At 42.2% G+C, this 18,458-nt stretch overlaps 1 protein-coding gene across 1 annotated transcript; it reads right to left on the reverse strand.

The window, feature by feature from the left end:
- Window positions 1-479: 479 nt before the first annotated feature.
- On the reverse strand, window positions 480-18,140 carry LOC109920361 (cytochrome P450 2D10-like). Its single transcript, XM_048612640.1, has 9 exons — window positions 17,616-18,140; window positions 15,269-15,437; window positions 9,116-9,268; window positions 7,542-7,702; window positions 6,755-6,928; window positions 5,705-5,846; window positions 2,388-2,575; window positions 1,320-1,461; window positions 480-758 (listed from the first exon to the last, which is right to left on the reverse strand). The coding sequence occupies exons 1-9, from the start codon at window positions 17,820-17,822 to the stop codon at window positions 577-579; spliced, it is 1,518 nt and encodes a 505-aa protein (XP_048468597.1). The 5' UTR covers window positions 17,823-18,140; the 3' UTR covers window positions 480-576.
- Between the last annotated feature and the right edge of the window lie 318 nt (window positions 18,141-18,458).

Consider the following 18,458-nt stretch of genomic DNA (forward strand, 5'->3'; position numbering starts at 1 on the left):
GAGGCCGCGTTCCCAGGGCGGACAGGGAGGCCGCGTTCCCAGGGCGGACAGGGAGGCCGCGTTCCCAGGGCGGACAGGGAGGCCGCGTTCCCAGGGCGGACAGGGAGGCCGCGTTCCCAGGGCGACAGAGGGGCTGAGGTATGAATCCCGGTACAGCATGACTGATCTTGTTGCTGCTGAGTGTCGGTGAGGAGCGGACTGGAGGCTGGAGCAATGCTGGACAATTGCTGGTCTTGCCCCGGTGCAACGTGCTGAGCTGCTGTTATCGGACTGTAATTTAAATCCTTTTCACTATGTGGAACCTACCCCTGTAAGTAATGCTTATGCTTTCCTTTAAACCTCTTTGTATAAGAACGCTATATTTTTATTTACTCTGTAAGATTTTTACCTCAGTACGTGTACCTAAGATGGCGCCATTAAAAAGCAGCCATTGTAAAAACTTTTCACTGTACTCCTATACCTCTGTATTGTAGTACAAGTGACAATCAAGGATATTTTATTCTGTTCTATAATTTGAAGAAGGTGTATGACTCCTCACTGCTCCTGAAGACCTCGCCCACCCTCCCCCCATACATCTTATCTGAGTTTAACACACAGGCAATAAGCACATGGACTCAGGGTGATTCCAAATATGGATTCTGTGCAGCTTGGTCTTGGCTCATTTTCTGGGAGATAGAATGTGAACTGTTGGAGCATGGAGGTGAAGAACAGGAAGAGTTCAGTCTTTGCCAGCTGCTCCCCTAGGCACACACGGCGACCTGCAGGGAGAGGAACAATGAATGGTAGAGTCTGCAGGTAAGAGGTCAGCAGGTCACTGTGGGGTCATACTGATTGAATAACAAATGTTTTTTTTGGAAAGGATGTCTTTAGTTCTTTGCACAAAATGACTTTCTGACCTTTATTATTAAAAAAAGAAGTCACCTTCACAGAACAGAAAACTAATATCTACTTCTATCAATTTTTAAACCCAAGTTCCCAAATAATAACAACACAGAATATAACAACGTACATCACAGTAGCAAACACCGTTTTAAATACCCGATGTCCCTCTGATAACATCCCACCTCGTCTACAAGAAATCAACCTTTCTCAATACTATGTAAATATTATCTTTCTTCTTTTTATTCAATAACTATCGAATTAACCCTTTCAAAACTGGGCCGCCCATAAGAAGATTTGAAGATTGACATTAATTTACGTGGTGATTTATGGGATTTTCCATATCCTCTTTGAGGTGAACCCTACATTAAGATGTGGCTGGATATCATTACAAATCTGCAGCTGTATATTTCAGTACAGTTAATGTTTCCTTGAATTACCTGCAGAGAATGGGATGAAGGATTCTGGTTTCACAAACCTCTCCTCTGAGTTGAGGAAGTGACCTGGATTAAACTGATGTGGAGTTGACCAAACGTTCTCATCAAACAAGGCGGAGGAAAGGTTTGGGATGATTATTGTTCCCTACATCATTAAAATAGAGACACATTTGTCAAGAATATGTTTGTAATCAGCCATCAGAGCAATATGGAGGAGGCCACCCCTGTATCTGGGACGGAGATATAGACCTGCCCAGGTTAAGGAACATTATCCCCAGTTGTAGATTGGCTAAAGAACCGTTGGATGACATGAAGATTTTGTTTTGCATGTGAGTGGTTAGAAACTGGGACACCCTGCTTTAGAGTGTGTTGGGGGCAAATTCAATCATTACTTTCAAAAGGGAATTGCATCCAAATCAGATGAGGAGGCAATTGCAAAACAACTAAGAGAGGGCTAGGTCGTGAGCCTATTGGAGTTTCTCTTACTCGTGAATACTTTGGCCTGACTGGCTACCTTTGGTGCTGCAATCTTTCTGTCATTCCAACATTATACTATCTCAATTAACTAGTCTAAATAATCATAAGCAAATTAGACAGTTAACCAGGTTTTAGCCTGTTAAAGGGGCACTGTAATATGAATCAAACCTTCAAAGGAAATGTAAAGAATTTAAACTGAAATGACATTCATAGGGCCAATGGTGCACTCCAACCCCAGTGGTGCCCACCAGTCTCGGAAGACTTCAAGTGTACCAGTGTGCTCCCACTCCTGGGACACCCGGATACAGATATAACACAGAAGAAAAAGAGGTAGATGGGTCTAATGAGCCCTCCCACTACTATATTTTCACCTTCCCATTACAGATGTCTGTTCCTAATACATTCAGTTCTTTAAGCAACAGGGAGCTGTTCAGCTCAGCAAGAATCTTTATTTTCCTAATTTTAAGGTATCAGTGCAACTGTGAATGTTCATAATTAATAATTAGATTTGATAAGGAGTTGCGATTTCAAAGAGGAACAGATCATGGCACTGGAAGATGGGGCTACACATTTGAAATGAATTCCAAACTGTACCTTTGGGATTGTGTAGCCCATGACCTCTGTATCTCTGTATGTTTGATGAGGAAGTGAAATGGGAGCAATATTTCCTGCCCGTTGGGTTTCATGGATAACAGCATTAGTGTATGGCATTTCCTCACGGTCTTCCAATGCTGGCTTTCTCTCCTTCCCAATTACACTGTCAATCTCTTCCTGCACTTTAGCTACAGAAACAAAAGAGAACAAATGTCGACAATCATCTCTTAAGTGCTGACATAATGTGGAAACTGCAAGACATCAATTCATGCACGATTAAGTTTGGCAAATAGGAATACAATTGCCTCAATCATGGGTAAGAACTCCAAAGTACTGTGCACATTTTTAACTTGTGTTTCCAAATTGTGTTTTTCATAAGAGGACTTTAGGGCCAAAAATGGCTGTGATTGAAAATTAAGTGGCTCTATGGAGAGAGCCCAATGGAATGTAATACTTAAAAGTGTTAACACTACTTCAAAGAAACTGGATGATTTTCTCATGATTATAAAGATAATGAGAGGCTAACAACCCATTTCTCAACAGTAAGTCATCTCCCTTAGATTATGTCCCAATCTGTTATATTGAAGTTGTACAAGATGTTGGTGAGGCCTCTTCTGGAGAATTGTGTCCAGTTCTGGTCACCCTGTTATAGGGAGGACATTATTAAGCTGGAGAGGGTTCAGCAGAGATTTACCAGGATGTTGCCAGGTATAGGAGGTTTGAGTTATAAAGAAAGGCTGGATAGGCTGGGACTTCTTTCACTGGAGGGTAGGAGATTGAAGGGTGACCTCAGAGAGATTTATAAAATCATGTTGGGGCTCAGATAAGGTGAATGGGCAGGTGTATTTTCCCTAGCATGGGGGATTTCAAGACTAGGGGGAAAACTTTTAAGATGAGAGGAGAAAGATTTAAAAAAGACATGACAGGCAACATTCTTTTTTACACAGAGAGTGGTTCGTTTGTGGAATGAACTTCTAGAGGAAGTAGTGGATGTGAGTACAGTTACAATGTTTAAAAGACATTTAGATAAATACATGAATAAGAAATGTTTGGAGGGATGTGGCCAAAAGTAGGCAAGTGGGACTAGTTTAGTTTGGGATTATGGTCAGCATGGACTGTTGGACCAAAGGGTCTGTTTCTATGCTGTATGACTCTATGACCTTGTATACACATTTTGTGTTTTCCCTTTGAAGAATGAACAAAAACAGGGGTTAAATAGCCAGTTACACCTCAGCTGGAGTGTACTAGTGGGATTGACTGTTTTCATGTGTGCCAGCCTATGTTTGATCATTAGTCTGCCATGCCAGTCACGATTGAAGAACTACCCCCAGTTACCCCAGTGTTGCAGGGAAAGATTGTCTCTGAGGCCGAGTGCTAAGATCAGCTCACTAGTAGTCAGATGAAAGGAGGTATCCACAGGGAAAGGATTTTTTTTTTAAATTAATGTTGTTGTAACCAACTGAGGGGCTGGATGAATTAAGAAGAGGAGCTAGTTCATCCCCTCCTCGCCCAGGAGCTTAGCATTTTGGGGATCCTATCCAGAACTGTAATGAATTGGGAAAGATCTCTAAAGTTTGGACATTACCAGTTGGTAGTGTGCTTTAGTGCTGTTGGTTTAGTGATAAATATTAACCTGATTAAGAAATCCTCCTGCTTGTCCTTAATACTGCTTAGTACATTAGCCACACAGTGGCAAATGGACCCTCGGTAAATTGAAGATCACCTGCTATAGGAAGGATATTATTAAATTGGAAAGGGTGCAGAAATGATTCACAAATATGTTACCAGGACTGGCGTGTTTGAGTTATAAGGAGAAGCAGGATAGGTGGGAATTTTTTTTACTAGAGTGTAGTGAAGGTTGAGGGTGGCCTGAAAGAGGCTTATAAAAATCATGAGGGACATAGATAAGGAGAATAGCAAAGGTCTTTTCCCTAGGGTAGTGGAGTTCAAAACTGTAGGGCATAATTTTAAGTGGAGAGGTGAAAGATTTAAAAGGATTTGAGGGGCAATTTTTACACAAGAGGGTGGTTTGTATTTGGAATGAACTGCCAGAGGAAGTGGTAGATGCAGGTACAGTTACAATATTTAAAAGACATTTGGACAGGTACATGAATAGGAAAGGTTTAGGAGGATATAGGCCAAATGGAGGCAAATGGGACTAGTTTTGTTCAGGAAACCAGGTCGGCACAGATGAGTTGGACCAAAGGGTCTGTTTCCGTGCTATATGACTCTATGATTCTATTTTGAGTAAAACTGCACATTATGCAGAAAAGTAGAGTACGTGTGTATTACAAGGCAGGGAGCTATCTGCTATAAACACTGACACATAACATGTCACAGTGAGTGAAACAAGTTTTGAAAAGATTGATACTACCTCAAACTCAAACATGACATTGCATAGACTATGATAACAGTTACATTGAAACTGCACTTCGGTTGATACTAAAGTTCTGAAGATGCAATGTTTGCAATTGACCATCAGAATAATAAGGAGGAGGCCATCCCTGTATCTGGGAGGTAGATATTGACCCTTCGGGCTTGAGGAACATTGTCCCCAGATTGACTAAAAAACCATTGGATGTTTGTTTGCAGTGAGTAGTTAAAACCTGCGACACACTGCTTAAGTGTGTTTTGGAGGCAGATTCAATCATTACTTTCAAAAGAGATTTGCATCTGAACTGGATGAGGAAATTATTGCAATGTTCCTGCACTGGGAACACAAAATTAGATGCTTGATGGATTGGAACTCTGGAACAGCTAAAAAAAAACACATTTTGTCAAAGATTTCCAACAATACCACCAATCAGAGTTCACTTGTCAACCAATCAGCACACTCTTCTCACATAAATGAGAAAAATGTTCTTCCCTTTACATTAACATTCCTTCTGATGAATGCAGCATGAATATCTTTGACAAATTGGCTCTTTCTTCATGAAGAGACATGAACCGTAGGTGCATAAATGCAAGAATTGTCCTCTCAGCCAGATATTCCACATTCATAATGACTCTCCAAGAAACATGGAGCCTGTTAAAACTCAAACTCCAAGCTTCAGGATCTCCCAACAGTGACACAATTGAGGGAGTCAGTGGGAGGGTGGTGTTTTTGCAAAACATCCGTCAGGTGCTTCCCCAACGTTCGCACGTCCCTTCATTCTAGAGGCCTCTTCAAATGTCATGAGGGAGTTGTGCAGAGGATGAATAATTTGTGTTTTTTTGTTTGCATTCAACTGATAAAAAGGCAGTGGGTTATCTACTTGTAAAAAATAACAGCGCTTTGTGTAGCCCGGGCTTTGACTCTAACACAGAGATACACTTACATTGCACGTCTGGATGGAGAACCATGAAGAGTAGGGCCCAGCGCAGGGTAGTGGAGGTGGTCTCAGTTCCAGCAACAAAGAGGTCTATAACCGTCCCTAACAAATTGGATTTCAGAAAACTTGTCTTGGGATCATGCTTCATCTAAATGTGCAGCAAAAGATTTAAATATCAGTCATAAAAACGTAACGAATTAAAAAGAGCCAAAATATTATTCCTGTAAACCCACATCTTCTGACCTTCCTGTATGCAGTTTCTAAAACAACTCCATCTTTTCTGTGGGACTGGATTGTAGATCTCAGACTGTCAAACAAAAGGCAGTGTGGCATGTGAGGGCCATTCTTTCCCACGTTGTGCCAAGATTTTTCCCAGTTTAATCTAATTTTATGTGGTTAGGCAGATTCCCCTGGTGTGCCAGCAGGTACCTGCGCTGCCTACTGTGGTACTGAGCCCTATGTCAGGTTGGTTTCTGATTCAGTTGCTGCATTAGGATCAGTACTCCTTGTGCTAGAATCTGAATTAAAATTTTCCCTCAGTCAAATTAGAATTAGAATTAGGTTTATTGTCACATGTACTCAAATGAGTACAGTGAAAAGTTTACAAGTCACCAGTTACGGGGCCATCTCAGGTATGATACCTAGGTACGGAGTCCTTTATACCATTATTCATTGACGGGATGAGGGCATCGCTGACCAGGCAGCATTTCTTGCCCATCATTAATTGCCCAGATGGCAGTTTAGAGGCAACCATATTGCTGTTGGTCTGGAGTCACATGTAGGCCAGACCAGATAAGGATGGCAGTTTCCTTCCCTAAATGACATTAGTGAAACAGATGGGTTTTTCCAACAATCGACAATGGATTCATGGTCATCATTAGATTCTTAACTCCAGATATTCCTAAGTACAATATTTAGGGAGGAGGGAGATCTGTGCTGGTCTCTGATAGTTGATGAAACAATGCACAGGCCCCCACCACATTACCTCACAGAAAATGAATTTAAAACACATCCACACATCTCTACTTCTAACACAGTGAGATATCTGTTACAAACCTTCTCCTGCTCAGTTAAGAAAGCATCTATGAAGTCCCTGGTCTCATCAGGGGACCATATTTCTTCAGGCTTCGTGATTATGTTCTGAATGAATTGGACGATCAGCTGTTGATTTTTGAATATTTTCTGGTGTGGACCCGGGAGATGGCGAATGAAGGGGAACGAGTTTAGCACCTGTGGTGAACACAGAGTTTGAAATTAAACACATTCTCTTGCAGCACATAACTGATTGTATTGTCAATGTTAGGCAGAGAAATTGTTCTGAAGAAGAGCCATACTGGACTGGAATCCTTAAGACTGTTTCTCTTGCCACAAACATTGGTGAGTTCTCCAGCATTCTGAGTTTGTTTCAGATTTGCAGTATTTTGCTTTTGTCTGGATGTCCTCTATCGTTTCTGACTCCCTAGCCCACCTATCAAGTGTTCTTTATCGCTCAATGATATTCGTGTCCCCCCCGCTGGGTGTGTCGGAAGAAAGAAAAATGACTCATATTCCATTCCATAAAGCCTGACCTTGACCAGTTTATGGACCTGTTGGTGGCTATTTAAATATTGAGTCTTTCATCAGTCTGAGCTCCCAAGTCATAGAGTCATCTAGCATGGAAATAGACCCTTTAGTCCAAACAGTCCATGCTGAACATAATCCCAAACAACAGTATTCTCTCTAAACTCAGATTTATCACCATGTCAAACTGTGACTCCACCTTGGTTTTGCTCCATGAAATTGGAACTGATGTTCAAAATCCTTCAATACACACCCTCCCAATACACATGTGGATCTGACTTACCGGACCCCAAAATCCACCTTCCAAGACAAAACTTTCTCTGACATAATGAAGGAATTTATGGAATTTTTCATCTTGATAGTCAAACCGTTCTCCAAAGACAATTGAGCAGATAACGTTTGAGGTTGCATTGTTGAGATTGATGTTCGGGTCAAAAGGAAGACCTGAAGAAATGATGTCAAATCTGAATGTTCTAAGTCAAGATGCATGCAGCAAGCATTTCTGAACTCTCACATTTACCGATTTTACTTTGGGAATTTAGTAACTGCTGGGGGCTGGGCATCCAATTCAGAATTGAATCTATTGAATACCAGCCACTGCTTGCCCTCCTTAGAGAAATGATCAGCTCTGAAACAAAGTACAACTACTTTGAGAGAGCTTACAAAGGACGAACAAGAATAGTTACATACCAGGTCGAGGCCATTCACCCCATTATGCCTGCACTGGCTCTCTGTAAAAAGGAACTCGCCTGGTCCTACTCTCAACTTTCTCCCATTGCACTGTAAATATTTGCACGAAATAACTATCCTCTTGTCTTTTGAACAGCATGTGAGATTACGAGATGAGAAGAAATAGCAGGAGTAGGCCACTCGGACTCTCGTTCCTGCTCTGTCAATCAGGTCATGGCTGATCTGTTATGGCTTTCAGTCCACTTTCTTGCCTGCTCCCACAACATTTAGACTCCTTTATAGATCAAAAATCTGGCTAACTCAACCTTGAGTATGTTCAATTTCCCAGCCTCCATCACTCGCGAGGGAAGAGAATTTTGACTACATTTTTTCTCCTTTATTCATTAACGAGATGAGGGTGTCGCTTGCTAGGCAGCACTTATTGCCCAGAGGGCAGTTCAGAGTCAACTGCATTGCTGTGGGTCTGGAGTCACATGTAGGCCAGACCAGTAAGGATGGAAGTTTCCTTCCCTAAAGGGCATTAGTGAACCAGATGGGTTTTATCCCAACAATTGACAATGGATTCATGATTGTCATTAGATTCTTAACTCCAGATTTTTATTGAAATCAAATTCCACCATTTGCTGTGGCAGGATTCAAATCCAAGTCCCCAGACTGTTATCTGGGTCTCTGGATTAACAGTCCAGCAATAATACCACTAGGCCATTGCCTCCCCCTTTTGGCCATTCTGAAGAACCTCATCAGCTACTCACGGATAAAGTTTTCCTTAGTTTTTAATTTTCAGACTTCTAACTCCCTGTCTTCCAATTCTGCAACTCATTATAATAACTCTGCTCCTATTGGCCTTGACAGCTCCGGTGTCTCTGCACTCATTCTTATCAATGACAGCCTTCAGGAACTACAAACAGACCCAGTACCAAAGTCCCACAAGCCAAGGCAGTGCTTCAGAAGCTTCAAGTGATAATGGTGCAGCTAGCGAACCATTCTGGGACTATCTGTAAAATCATTGATGTTCCGGATAATCAGTTTGTTTCATATTAGCACCAAGGGGAATCTTGGAAATGGGTTGCTAAATTCATGTGGAATTTTAATATGTGCACGAAGTGTTAGTACATCTCCACAACAGCTCACGCGTCTTCCACTTCCTCGAAAATACAATTTCCTTACCTTTTGCATTTTCAAATTCTTTGTTTAAAAATTCAGCCTCCTCAATGGTTCTTGTCTCCAGAGATCTCTTTCCGAGCCCAAAGTTTCTCAGCGTCGAAAGTGAAAATCTTCTCTGTTCTCTCCACCAAGGGCCATATCTTGCAAAGACGATACCTACAGGGAAACAACAGAAAGGCGGTGATTTTTTTTAAACTTTCTGTGTTATTGTAAAATGGACAATATCTTCCAGTGAATCTTCTAGTGATACAAGCTTCAGAGGAAATTGCTATCAGAAGAGATGAGTGATAAGCAGCTGATAGCACAGCAGTGTTTCTTTCAAGGTAATGTTATTCATTGAGATCTGGTCCATTCACCAAAGCCCATGAAAAATGGAGAAAGAACATTTTAAAAGTTGACAGTATGGTGTAAGGAAGAATTATAAGTGACAAAATTCCTACTAACGGGGAGTCCACTGCTTTTGGTGTGGCAGATTTGACCACTTTCAGCACGTTAGCAATAAAAAAAATCATCTTATCAAAATACATTATATCGATCACCTACATAATGAAGGGCAATCCAGTAAAATGAACAAGAAAGGAAGCTACTTCAAGGTTGTTAGCTCTGTGGGGTTACATGATGATTGAGAGCAGACATTCTGCTCTTCGATCCAACTTGTCCATGCCGACTAGATAATACAAGTTCTTTTCCTTGATTCTGGATCATTCATTACTGTCTTGCCTTCCACTCTGAGGTGGTTTACATAGTACACCTTCAGTATTACATGTCAAACTCTAAATTCTGAGAGGTAGTAACCTTCCAAATCTCAGTGTGAAATTATACTTACCAACAATGGAAAAGTTTTCAGAAAGCCTCTGTCTGTGTTAAGGAATCACACCAAACCCTTATTAAATCAGCAGCCTTTTGTGTAAAAATGTCTTCCACATTTGGCAGAAGCTTCTCCAGGACAGGGAGAAGATTTCTGGACAAATGGTGACTATATCTTATCTCATGAAGAATTGCCAAAATAATGATTCCACTCCGTTCTGCAGGATTTAGTACAGCCTCTCCAGCTTTCAGCTAAAGAAGGCTGGACAACATTTTGTGAGGAATTTCTCAACTTCTAATCAACATTACAATTCCTCTCCAATTCTATTTGGAGAAGAGGAGCCTCCTCCTTCCTTAAACATTTCTAACCAGGGGATGTATCCGGGATTGAGCCTGATAATATGCGAATATCAACTCATTTGTTTCCAGAAGCAGATCTGTGGTACCTGACTCTTCAATTCTTGATGCAGTGTTTTTCTGCTAGTTAAGAGTGGAATTCTCCAATTAGCAGTTTGTCTGATCAGTGCTAATGAAGAAGTGCCACATGTTGAAGAAGTGATGGAAGTTCCAGTACTTTAAGTTTCAAGGTGTAGTCAGACTGAGCTTTCATTTGAAAACATACAGGGCGTTCCTGATGATCTGGTCCAAGAGCACAGGGAACAAGAAACCCGAATGTCCAGGAAAATTCAGCAGTACAGAAACATGAGAATGATGTTCTAAATTAGTATGAAAGCCCAGGAAATTCTTGTTTTCATCTAGTGCTCCAGAGATACAGTCAGATGTGACAGTCAACAATCTTCCTCCTATCTCAACTTTTCTTCCAAAATGACTCCAGATGTAGCCTCAGGAGTGACTGCACATCTTCCAATAAATCTCTGCAGAGCCCTTTTATTGATTCTTCACAGTTCTTGTGTGAGTCCTTTGAAGAACTCAATCCATACTCTGCAGCCTTCTTGATGATTCACTTGTATCTTTCACCCTAAATTTGAGAAGATGGCACAGGAATCTCACAATGACTTTATCCTGCACTTGCAATTGAACAGTGATACTCCTCTTTGATAATACAGCTTCACCATTCAGTAGTCTTCATTGTCAGATCTTCTCTTCACTGGAAGATATCATGAAAGAGATATTGGTAATCAATGCCCAGTGAAGTAGAAATGGTACCCTCTTAATAAGCACCCTCCAATCTTCATCCAGGTCCAGCTGGCCAACACCCACTATCCCAAGCTTTGGGATATTGTAGTAATTTTTTTTCTTTTTGTTACAGCCGCTTAATGTTTGATTCCAGGCCAGCCTTCCCAATGTTGTCTTACAATGCCATGTTACATACCCAGCTCAGGGGCAACTGGGATATCCTGCAGTGCTTGAATCTCTGGATAATGGACTTTTAAAGGTTGGGGAGACTGTATTTTCAAATGCACTTTCAGTCCGAAAGGAAATTTGTTAGCTTAAATGTTTCATCTCTCATAATATTATGAAAGTTCTTTCAATTGGAAACAGGAGAAACACTTGGAAGGAGATGTAGAGCTAGACTTTAAAGACTATCAGGGAGCCAGCTGTAATAACAATGAGACCTCAGTAATCATACATTCTACAAAGAGGTTAGCCCCTGTACAACTCTGAACATGTTGTTCTGTAGCCATACCATCATGTATGATGTAACAATAAACATAGGTTAATGGGTACTAAGACTTCTGGCCTCAGTTGGAATCAAGACCCAAAAGTATGCACAATAGAGCACAATAAAAGCACTTCTGAATGAAGCACTGCTTGATTTGGCTGTAGACCCGATGCAAAGGTGGCAGTCCTGTACATAGCTGGCACCAATAAACAGTATTGCCCTCTGGTTGGCTGGTGAGTTTCCTTCCTTCTGGTGGACTCTTTTTTCTGACATCTGGTAATTTATAGAGTCATACAGTATGGAAACTGACTCTACGGTCCAGCCAGTCTACGCCGAACATGTTCCCAAACTAAACTAGTCCCACCTGCCTGCATTTGGTCCATATCCCTCCAAACCTTTGCTACGTATGTACTTATGCAAATGTCTTTTAAACATTGCCATTGTACCTGCATCCACCACTTCTACTGGCAGTTCATTTCCCACACAGACCACTCTCTGTTAAAAAAGCTGCCACCCCCACCCATGTCCTTTCTAAATCTTTCTCCTCTCACCTTAAAAATACTCCCCCAGTTTTGAACGCCACCATCCTAGGGAAAAGACCCTTGTCATTCACCTCATAAATGCCCCTCATAATTTTATAAATCTCTATAAGGTCAACCCCTTAATGCTCCAGCGAAGAAAGTACCAGTCTTTCCGGTCTAACTATATATTTCACACCCTCCATTCCGGCAACATCCTGATCAATCTTTTTTCTGAACCCTCTCCAGTTTAATAATATCCTTCATTTAACAGGGCAACAGAACTGCACAGAGTACTCTAGAACCATGTTTCTACACCACATGAAATGGTCAAATGTTTGGGTGAATTGCTACAACCAGTTTGGGGCAAGTTTTCCATTTACACAGTGAAGGATTCCCTCTATGTTTGTGAAGATGATTCAGAACATCTACACTGTAGCACTCTGTCATGCCAATCTAGACCTGGCACCATTGTGTGAATCAATATTTGTTGAACTTATGAACTTAACAGCTTGCACAGTCAAGTTCAGTTTTAAAAACGCGTCCAAATTGGTATTTCTTTTGTCTTCTGCTTCTTCCGTGACCTTCCTGACTACTTGGCTTCAGCACTCTGCGCCACAGCAAGAACTTCCTGTGCCTCAACTGACATCCCAATCAACTGTGGCTTCCAGGACCCCACAGGCCAACTATCAGGCAATAGTGAGCTCACTGTGCAGTCTGCCTTCAAGAATATGGTCATTATCCATTTGGATTATATGACCTAGTCAATGGGGTCACCTCCGACCCAAGATGGAATGATGCTGGAGAACCCTACATGCTGGGGTTGTTTAATATTCAGTACTCAGTCCTGCCAGAAGATGTACATCATTGGTCTGAAGGAACAGACCTTCAAGCTTTGCTCATCGCCTTCAAACAGAGACACGGGTCATGGCCAATGGAGAATGGGGTTGATTTAAATTAGCGTTGTTTTCCCCTCTTAAGCCTGAGTCTGTGAGGTGGCACTTGACTTTCTGCTATTTCCCATTTTTATTCTCATCCCCTGCTGAATTAGGCCAAGGCATGTCCCCCAAAATGATGGGTTTTGGATTTTTCAGAGCAATTGGGACGTCGTCAAGCAGCTCATAGTCACAGTTGATAGAAGGCCAAATCTCCCGGAGATAAAGAAAGACTAGATGACTTTGATGTGGCTAGATGTTTGGAACCCTCTTCCACAGGACGGTGGATTTAAATTTTAAATCTGAGATTAGATAATATTTTGTTAAGCAAAGGTATTAAAGGATATGGGCCGAAGGCAGATGAATGGAGTTAGGCCATAGATCAGACATGATCTCACTGAATAATGCAACAGGCCCAAGGGGCTGAATGGCCTACTCGTCGTCCTCCGTTAGAATCATAGGACCCCTACAGTGCAGAAAGAGGCCACTCAACCCATCAAGTCCACATCCACCCAGACCTACACCACCTCCCACCTTATCCCCATATCTCCACCTTTAGCATGGTCAATCCACCTGCCCTGCACATCTTTGGACTGGGGGAGGAAACCAGAGCAAGTCATCCTACATAGACACAGGGAGAATGTGCAAACTCCACACAGACAGTCGCCCGAGGGTGGAACTGAACCCGGGTCCCTGATACTGTGAGGCAGCAGTGCTAACCACTGAGCCACCATGCCACCTGCATTACAATCCTGTAATGTTCTGGGGAGGGGGGGTGGTTCCAGCTCATTTCAGTCATGTTATTATAGCAGCACTTCCACAGACTGGCAATGTTGATTTTTCTTTTCTTAATTTAAACAGGAAAGAAGAGAAAGAAGTACAACAATGATTTTTCTTCATGCTGTCTGGTCATTACATTACTTTGACAGATCGCAACAAACCAATATACAATCATTCCCTGATTGGGAATTAAACCCAGATCACAGGGGTAAAAGTAGTGAATCCTAACCACTAGACCAACCTCTCTGGCCATTACACAAAAGATTTCATGAGAAACTGCCGTTGTGGAGGCTGGATTATTAGGTTTATTAAAGACTGAGAGATATTTAAGTAGTAAGGGAATCAAGGGTTACAGGAAAAGACAGGGAAGTGAAGTTAAGGATTATCAGACCAGCCAAAGATCTCATTGAAAGGCAGAGTATATTCAATGGCCAACTTCTGCCCCTTTTCTTAGGGACAATGGTGTACTTCCACTTTTGAGGATTAAAGGTGGAATGACTCTGTTTCCTGGGGAATCAGTAGGAGTGAGATTCTCCCTTGTCTTGGTGGCCAAGTTGTCCAGCTTCTCCAGAACAGAACATTCAGGAATGGTGATGACAGCCTCTTCAGGGACAATGTTTTCCAGCTTGTAAGATTTTGAGGTATTGCTTCACCCAGCTTTTTTTTTTCCCCGCAGACTAGCTTCAGTGATGATTACTCCAGTCTTCCTCTTTAAGGCAGCTGATTTAGCTGCTGCTAGGCATGTTGATTTCTGGCTTCCTTTATGCATCTCTCTCACAGGATTTTGACCAATAGTGATGGTGCAACCTCTGCTGAGACTTCATTCTGCCAGTTCTGAGGTTATCTAGGTTTTGTTGCTGGGTGCTGCATGTCCCTCATGAGGGCTGTCCTTTTGGCTGTAGAAACTGACTCCATTTCAGGCCAAATATGCTCCAACTAATCAGCACTCCCCTTCCCATACACAGGGCAGGTTTATTGATGGTGGCACAAGGCATCCAAAGAGATGGTGAACATTCTGTGTCAGAGAAATCAGCTAGAGAACTCAAGACTTAAGTGCTCACACCGAAACCAGTATCGAAGTGGCTTGATAGATGATACAATTGAATTTACTGAGACCAGTTCAGTAAGAAACACTGTGACCAGTTACCATGGACACACCAAAACCACTTCCCCCGGACACGCCGGGACCAGATCCCCCGGACAGACCGGGACCAGTTTCCCCGGACATGCCAGGACCAGATCCCCCGCATTGACCAGGACCAGTAGCCCCGGACAGACCGGGACAAGATCCCCCGGACACGCTGGGATCAGATCCATTGAACACACTGAGAGCAGTCACAATGCACACAATGAGACCCAACTCCTCTGGAGTCTTTAGCAGCCATTCCCATGGACACAATGAGATATTGAATATCCTGCAGACTGACCATCAGCAATTCCCAACCCACTTCCCAGGATTTGTGTGGCTGTCTCCAAAACCTGCTACATTTACCTTCCCCTGTGGTCTTAAAGATATCCTCATATATTGGAAACTGTGGCCGGTCGGCAAAATCCTCCGATTTTTTCACAAGTGCTTCTTTTAGGGTTTCATAGCCATTCAGTATCACTGTGTTGGTCCATCCGAACTGCACACCCACCACATCACCATAGTGCTTCCACAGCTTAAACATAATAAAGAGAAACAAGATTTAACTGGCAGAAGGGGGAGGCTATTCTTTTGAGTTTGACATTGACCACTTGTGGGTCAGATAACAAACATGGGGAAGCTCAGAACGATTTCAAATACAGTGGGTCACCCAACATAGCTCCATCCGAGATAGTTTGCCCCCAATATGTTTGGCTTCCCTGCTTACATTCCAAATGTGCAAGGCTGGTGTTGGGTTTGTTGTATACATTGAATATTATCTTGGTTATTGCTATCACCCATCAATTGACTGTACTCTGATAGTGAGAAATGCTTCAATACTGTAACCAACACAGCCACACTTTGTCATATAAAATGCAGGCTATTGTGAAGTCCTAACTCCAGGACACAGTTTCTGAACGTGTTTCTCAGCTGGTCCTTCAGTGGGTAGATATTAGCTCGTTCAATTCCACTTGTACTTTCACCTCCTCACACTTAGGCTCTATGTCTGCACTAACTGCTTCCTAGAACAACTAGTGGCGCTTCCTGTACATGTCAATTTGTCATGTAGTCAAGCAGTTCTTGACCAAATACATCAATATGTTAGGCTTGCGCTGATAAGTCGTATATAAACCTCGGTCCTCAGAAGTGTCAGGCAATTATGAACTCAAATAAACATAGAATCTAATAATCTCTTCATGATATTCAAAGCCATTACTGTTGCCAAATCCCCTGCTATCAACATCCTGGAGTTTACCATTGGCCAGAAACTAAACTGGACTCACTGTATGAATACTATGGTCACAACAGCAGATCAGAAGTTAGGAATCCTGCAGTGAGTATTTCACCTCCTGATTCCCCAAAGTCTGTCCACCAGCTACAAGCCACAGGTCAGGACTGCGATGGAATATTATTTGAATAGGGAGTCACCTGGGTTTAAAGAACTTGCAATCACTGCTTGCAATCCCACCCTGTCTTCCTGATCGGTGCATGCAGTCCCCTCTCTGGGGCCTAGCTGCATTGCCCTCCCTCCCTCTGACCTTCATGTTCAGTCTTCAGCGATGCTCCCTTCCAGTGGCAATGCTGGGTCTGAAGGGCCACCTGTCTCTGATTGCTCAGCAATTACAGAGCTGTACAGCATGGAAACAGACCCTTCAGTCCAACTTGTCCATGCTGACCAGATATCCTAACTTAATCTAGTCCCATTTGCCAGCATTTGGCCCATATACCGCTAAATCCTTTCTATTCATGTACCTATCAATGTGCCTTTTAAATGTTGCAATTGTACCCACCTCCATCATCTCCTCTGGAAGCTTATTTCATACACCTAACACCCTCTGCATCAAAAAGTTGCCCTTTAGGTCGGTTTTAAATCTGCACCAGATCAGGAGATCTCTCTGTTCTCTGCAGGAAAAAGTCACTTTAAACTTGAAGAAAACCAGTTTATCTTTCCTTGAGCAATTGCTGTAAGCTGTGACTTTAACTAATAAGACAGAGGCCTTTCTGTAAGTATGAATCAGACCCTGTGCCTCCCATGAACCAGTGAGCATTCCAGAGATGGAAAATCGAGAAGCAGTGTTCTGACCAGCGCAAGAATGAGAAGAATCATTTCAGCAAGCCCTGTGAACAGGAACCACTGACCTGCCTTCCCAGTCTTGCCCTCCACCCATAACACCCATGTTTTCTTTCCTGTCTGTGTCTATGTGTGTCTAAGGGGAATATTTTAAGGGGTTTGGGAGTCATAAATAGTACAGTTATGTGCCAAGGATTCATAATTGTTTACTGTAGCCAGATTCTATTTACTTGTAATAAACAGTAGCTCTTTGAACAAAATCCTGGTGTGTGCTTTCTGTCCATCTGGGTCTAAAAGACAGGTAAACTGGGGAGTTTGCATACTGTTTAAAAATCATTACCATTTATGATGACTCTGGAAATAGTGGAGCTTGATTTCCAGTGTGCTATGCCAGTGAGGTGTGACAATGTACTGTGATTCTGGACAATAACATGTACAAGAAGCCCTAATCCTAATGATACAAGGCATAAAGAAAGGAATTATTGATTAAAGTAATGAGTTAAACAATTGGATTAAAGAGAGAATGTGAGAGATTAAGACAGAGAAATAGAACAAGACATGAAAGAGAGACTGAGAAGGTTAGAAGTGATTGACAGAATGGGGTCTCTCACACTCTCTGCTATCAGACCATTTGTACTTTACCTTGGCAAATGACAAGTGGGGGTTGTTCCAGTCCACCTGAAGAATGTTCCCAATGAAAGGCCAGCCCCGGGGCCCAGGTGGGTAATTCTGACACTTGCGTCTCTTCATGAAGTCAAAGACCAGGGCAAACACCGTGAAGAACATGGCCAGCGTAGCAAATCTGTCAAATAACATGAAGAGAAACCCGGGGAGAGCTGACAGCTCCATGTTTCCCAGAGAGACAAACACTTCTCCGGCAGCCAGAGGTCAAATTCCACCTGTCAGCTGACAGTGAGTGAGGCCTGCTGCAGAGTTTTACTGGGAGTGGTCACCCAAACTTATTTAATACTCTACTCATTATGACAAGAATAATTTCGTTCACCGACAGAGTTTGTATGAAAAAGGATTCTGTCAATGCAAGTTAGAAAAGAAACAAAACTCTTCTTAAAAAGCCATTCTTAAAAAAACACAGCCTGTACTTCTCTGTCTGAAGCCCTTTCTCTCGTCGGGCTTTAATTTACAAACCATAGCTGGATCAGCAATAACAAGAAAAAGGGGTGGAGCAATGGTCAAATCCCTTTCATTGGTTAAATCGTCTTTTACACTTGTATCGCAAACTCTCTCCACACTTTCATTAAAGGATATAAAAAGAAACAAAAGACTTGGTTCTGGGCTGGCAGCCAAAAATACAGCAGCAACTAAAAATTCTCCCCAGTCACTACCCACCCCTGTTATCATCCAATGAATCAAATTGAAATAAATTCAAAACCTGGAAAAATAGAGCCAACTTTCTCAGCATGTCAACACATTCGTTTTTCAAAAGGTGAAAAAACACACATAGCAGTCCACCAAAGCTAGCATTCC

The sequence above is a fragment of the Rhincodon typus genome, chromosome 26 (genome assembly GCF_021869965.1).
Source record: "Rhincodon typus isolate 14 chromosome 26, sRhiTyp1.1, whole genome shotgun sequence".
Taxonomy (NCBI): domain Eukaryota; kingdom Metazoa; phylum Chordata; class Chondrichthyes; order Orectolobiformes; family Rhincodontidae; genus Rhincodon; species Rhincodon typus.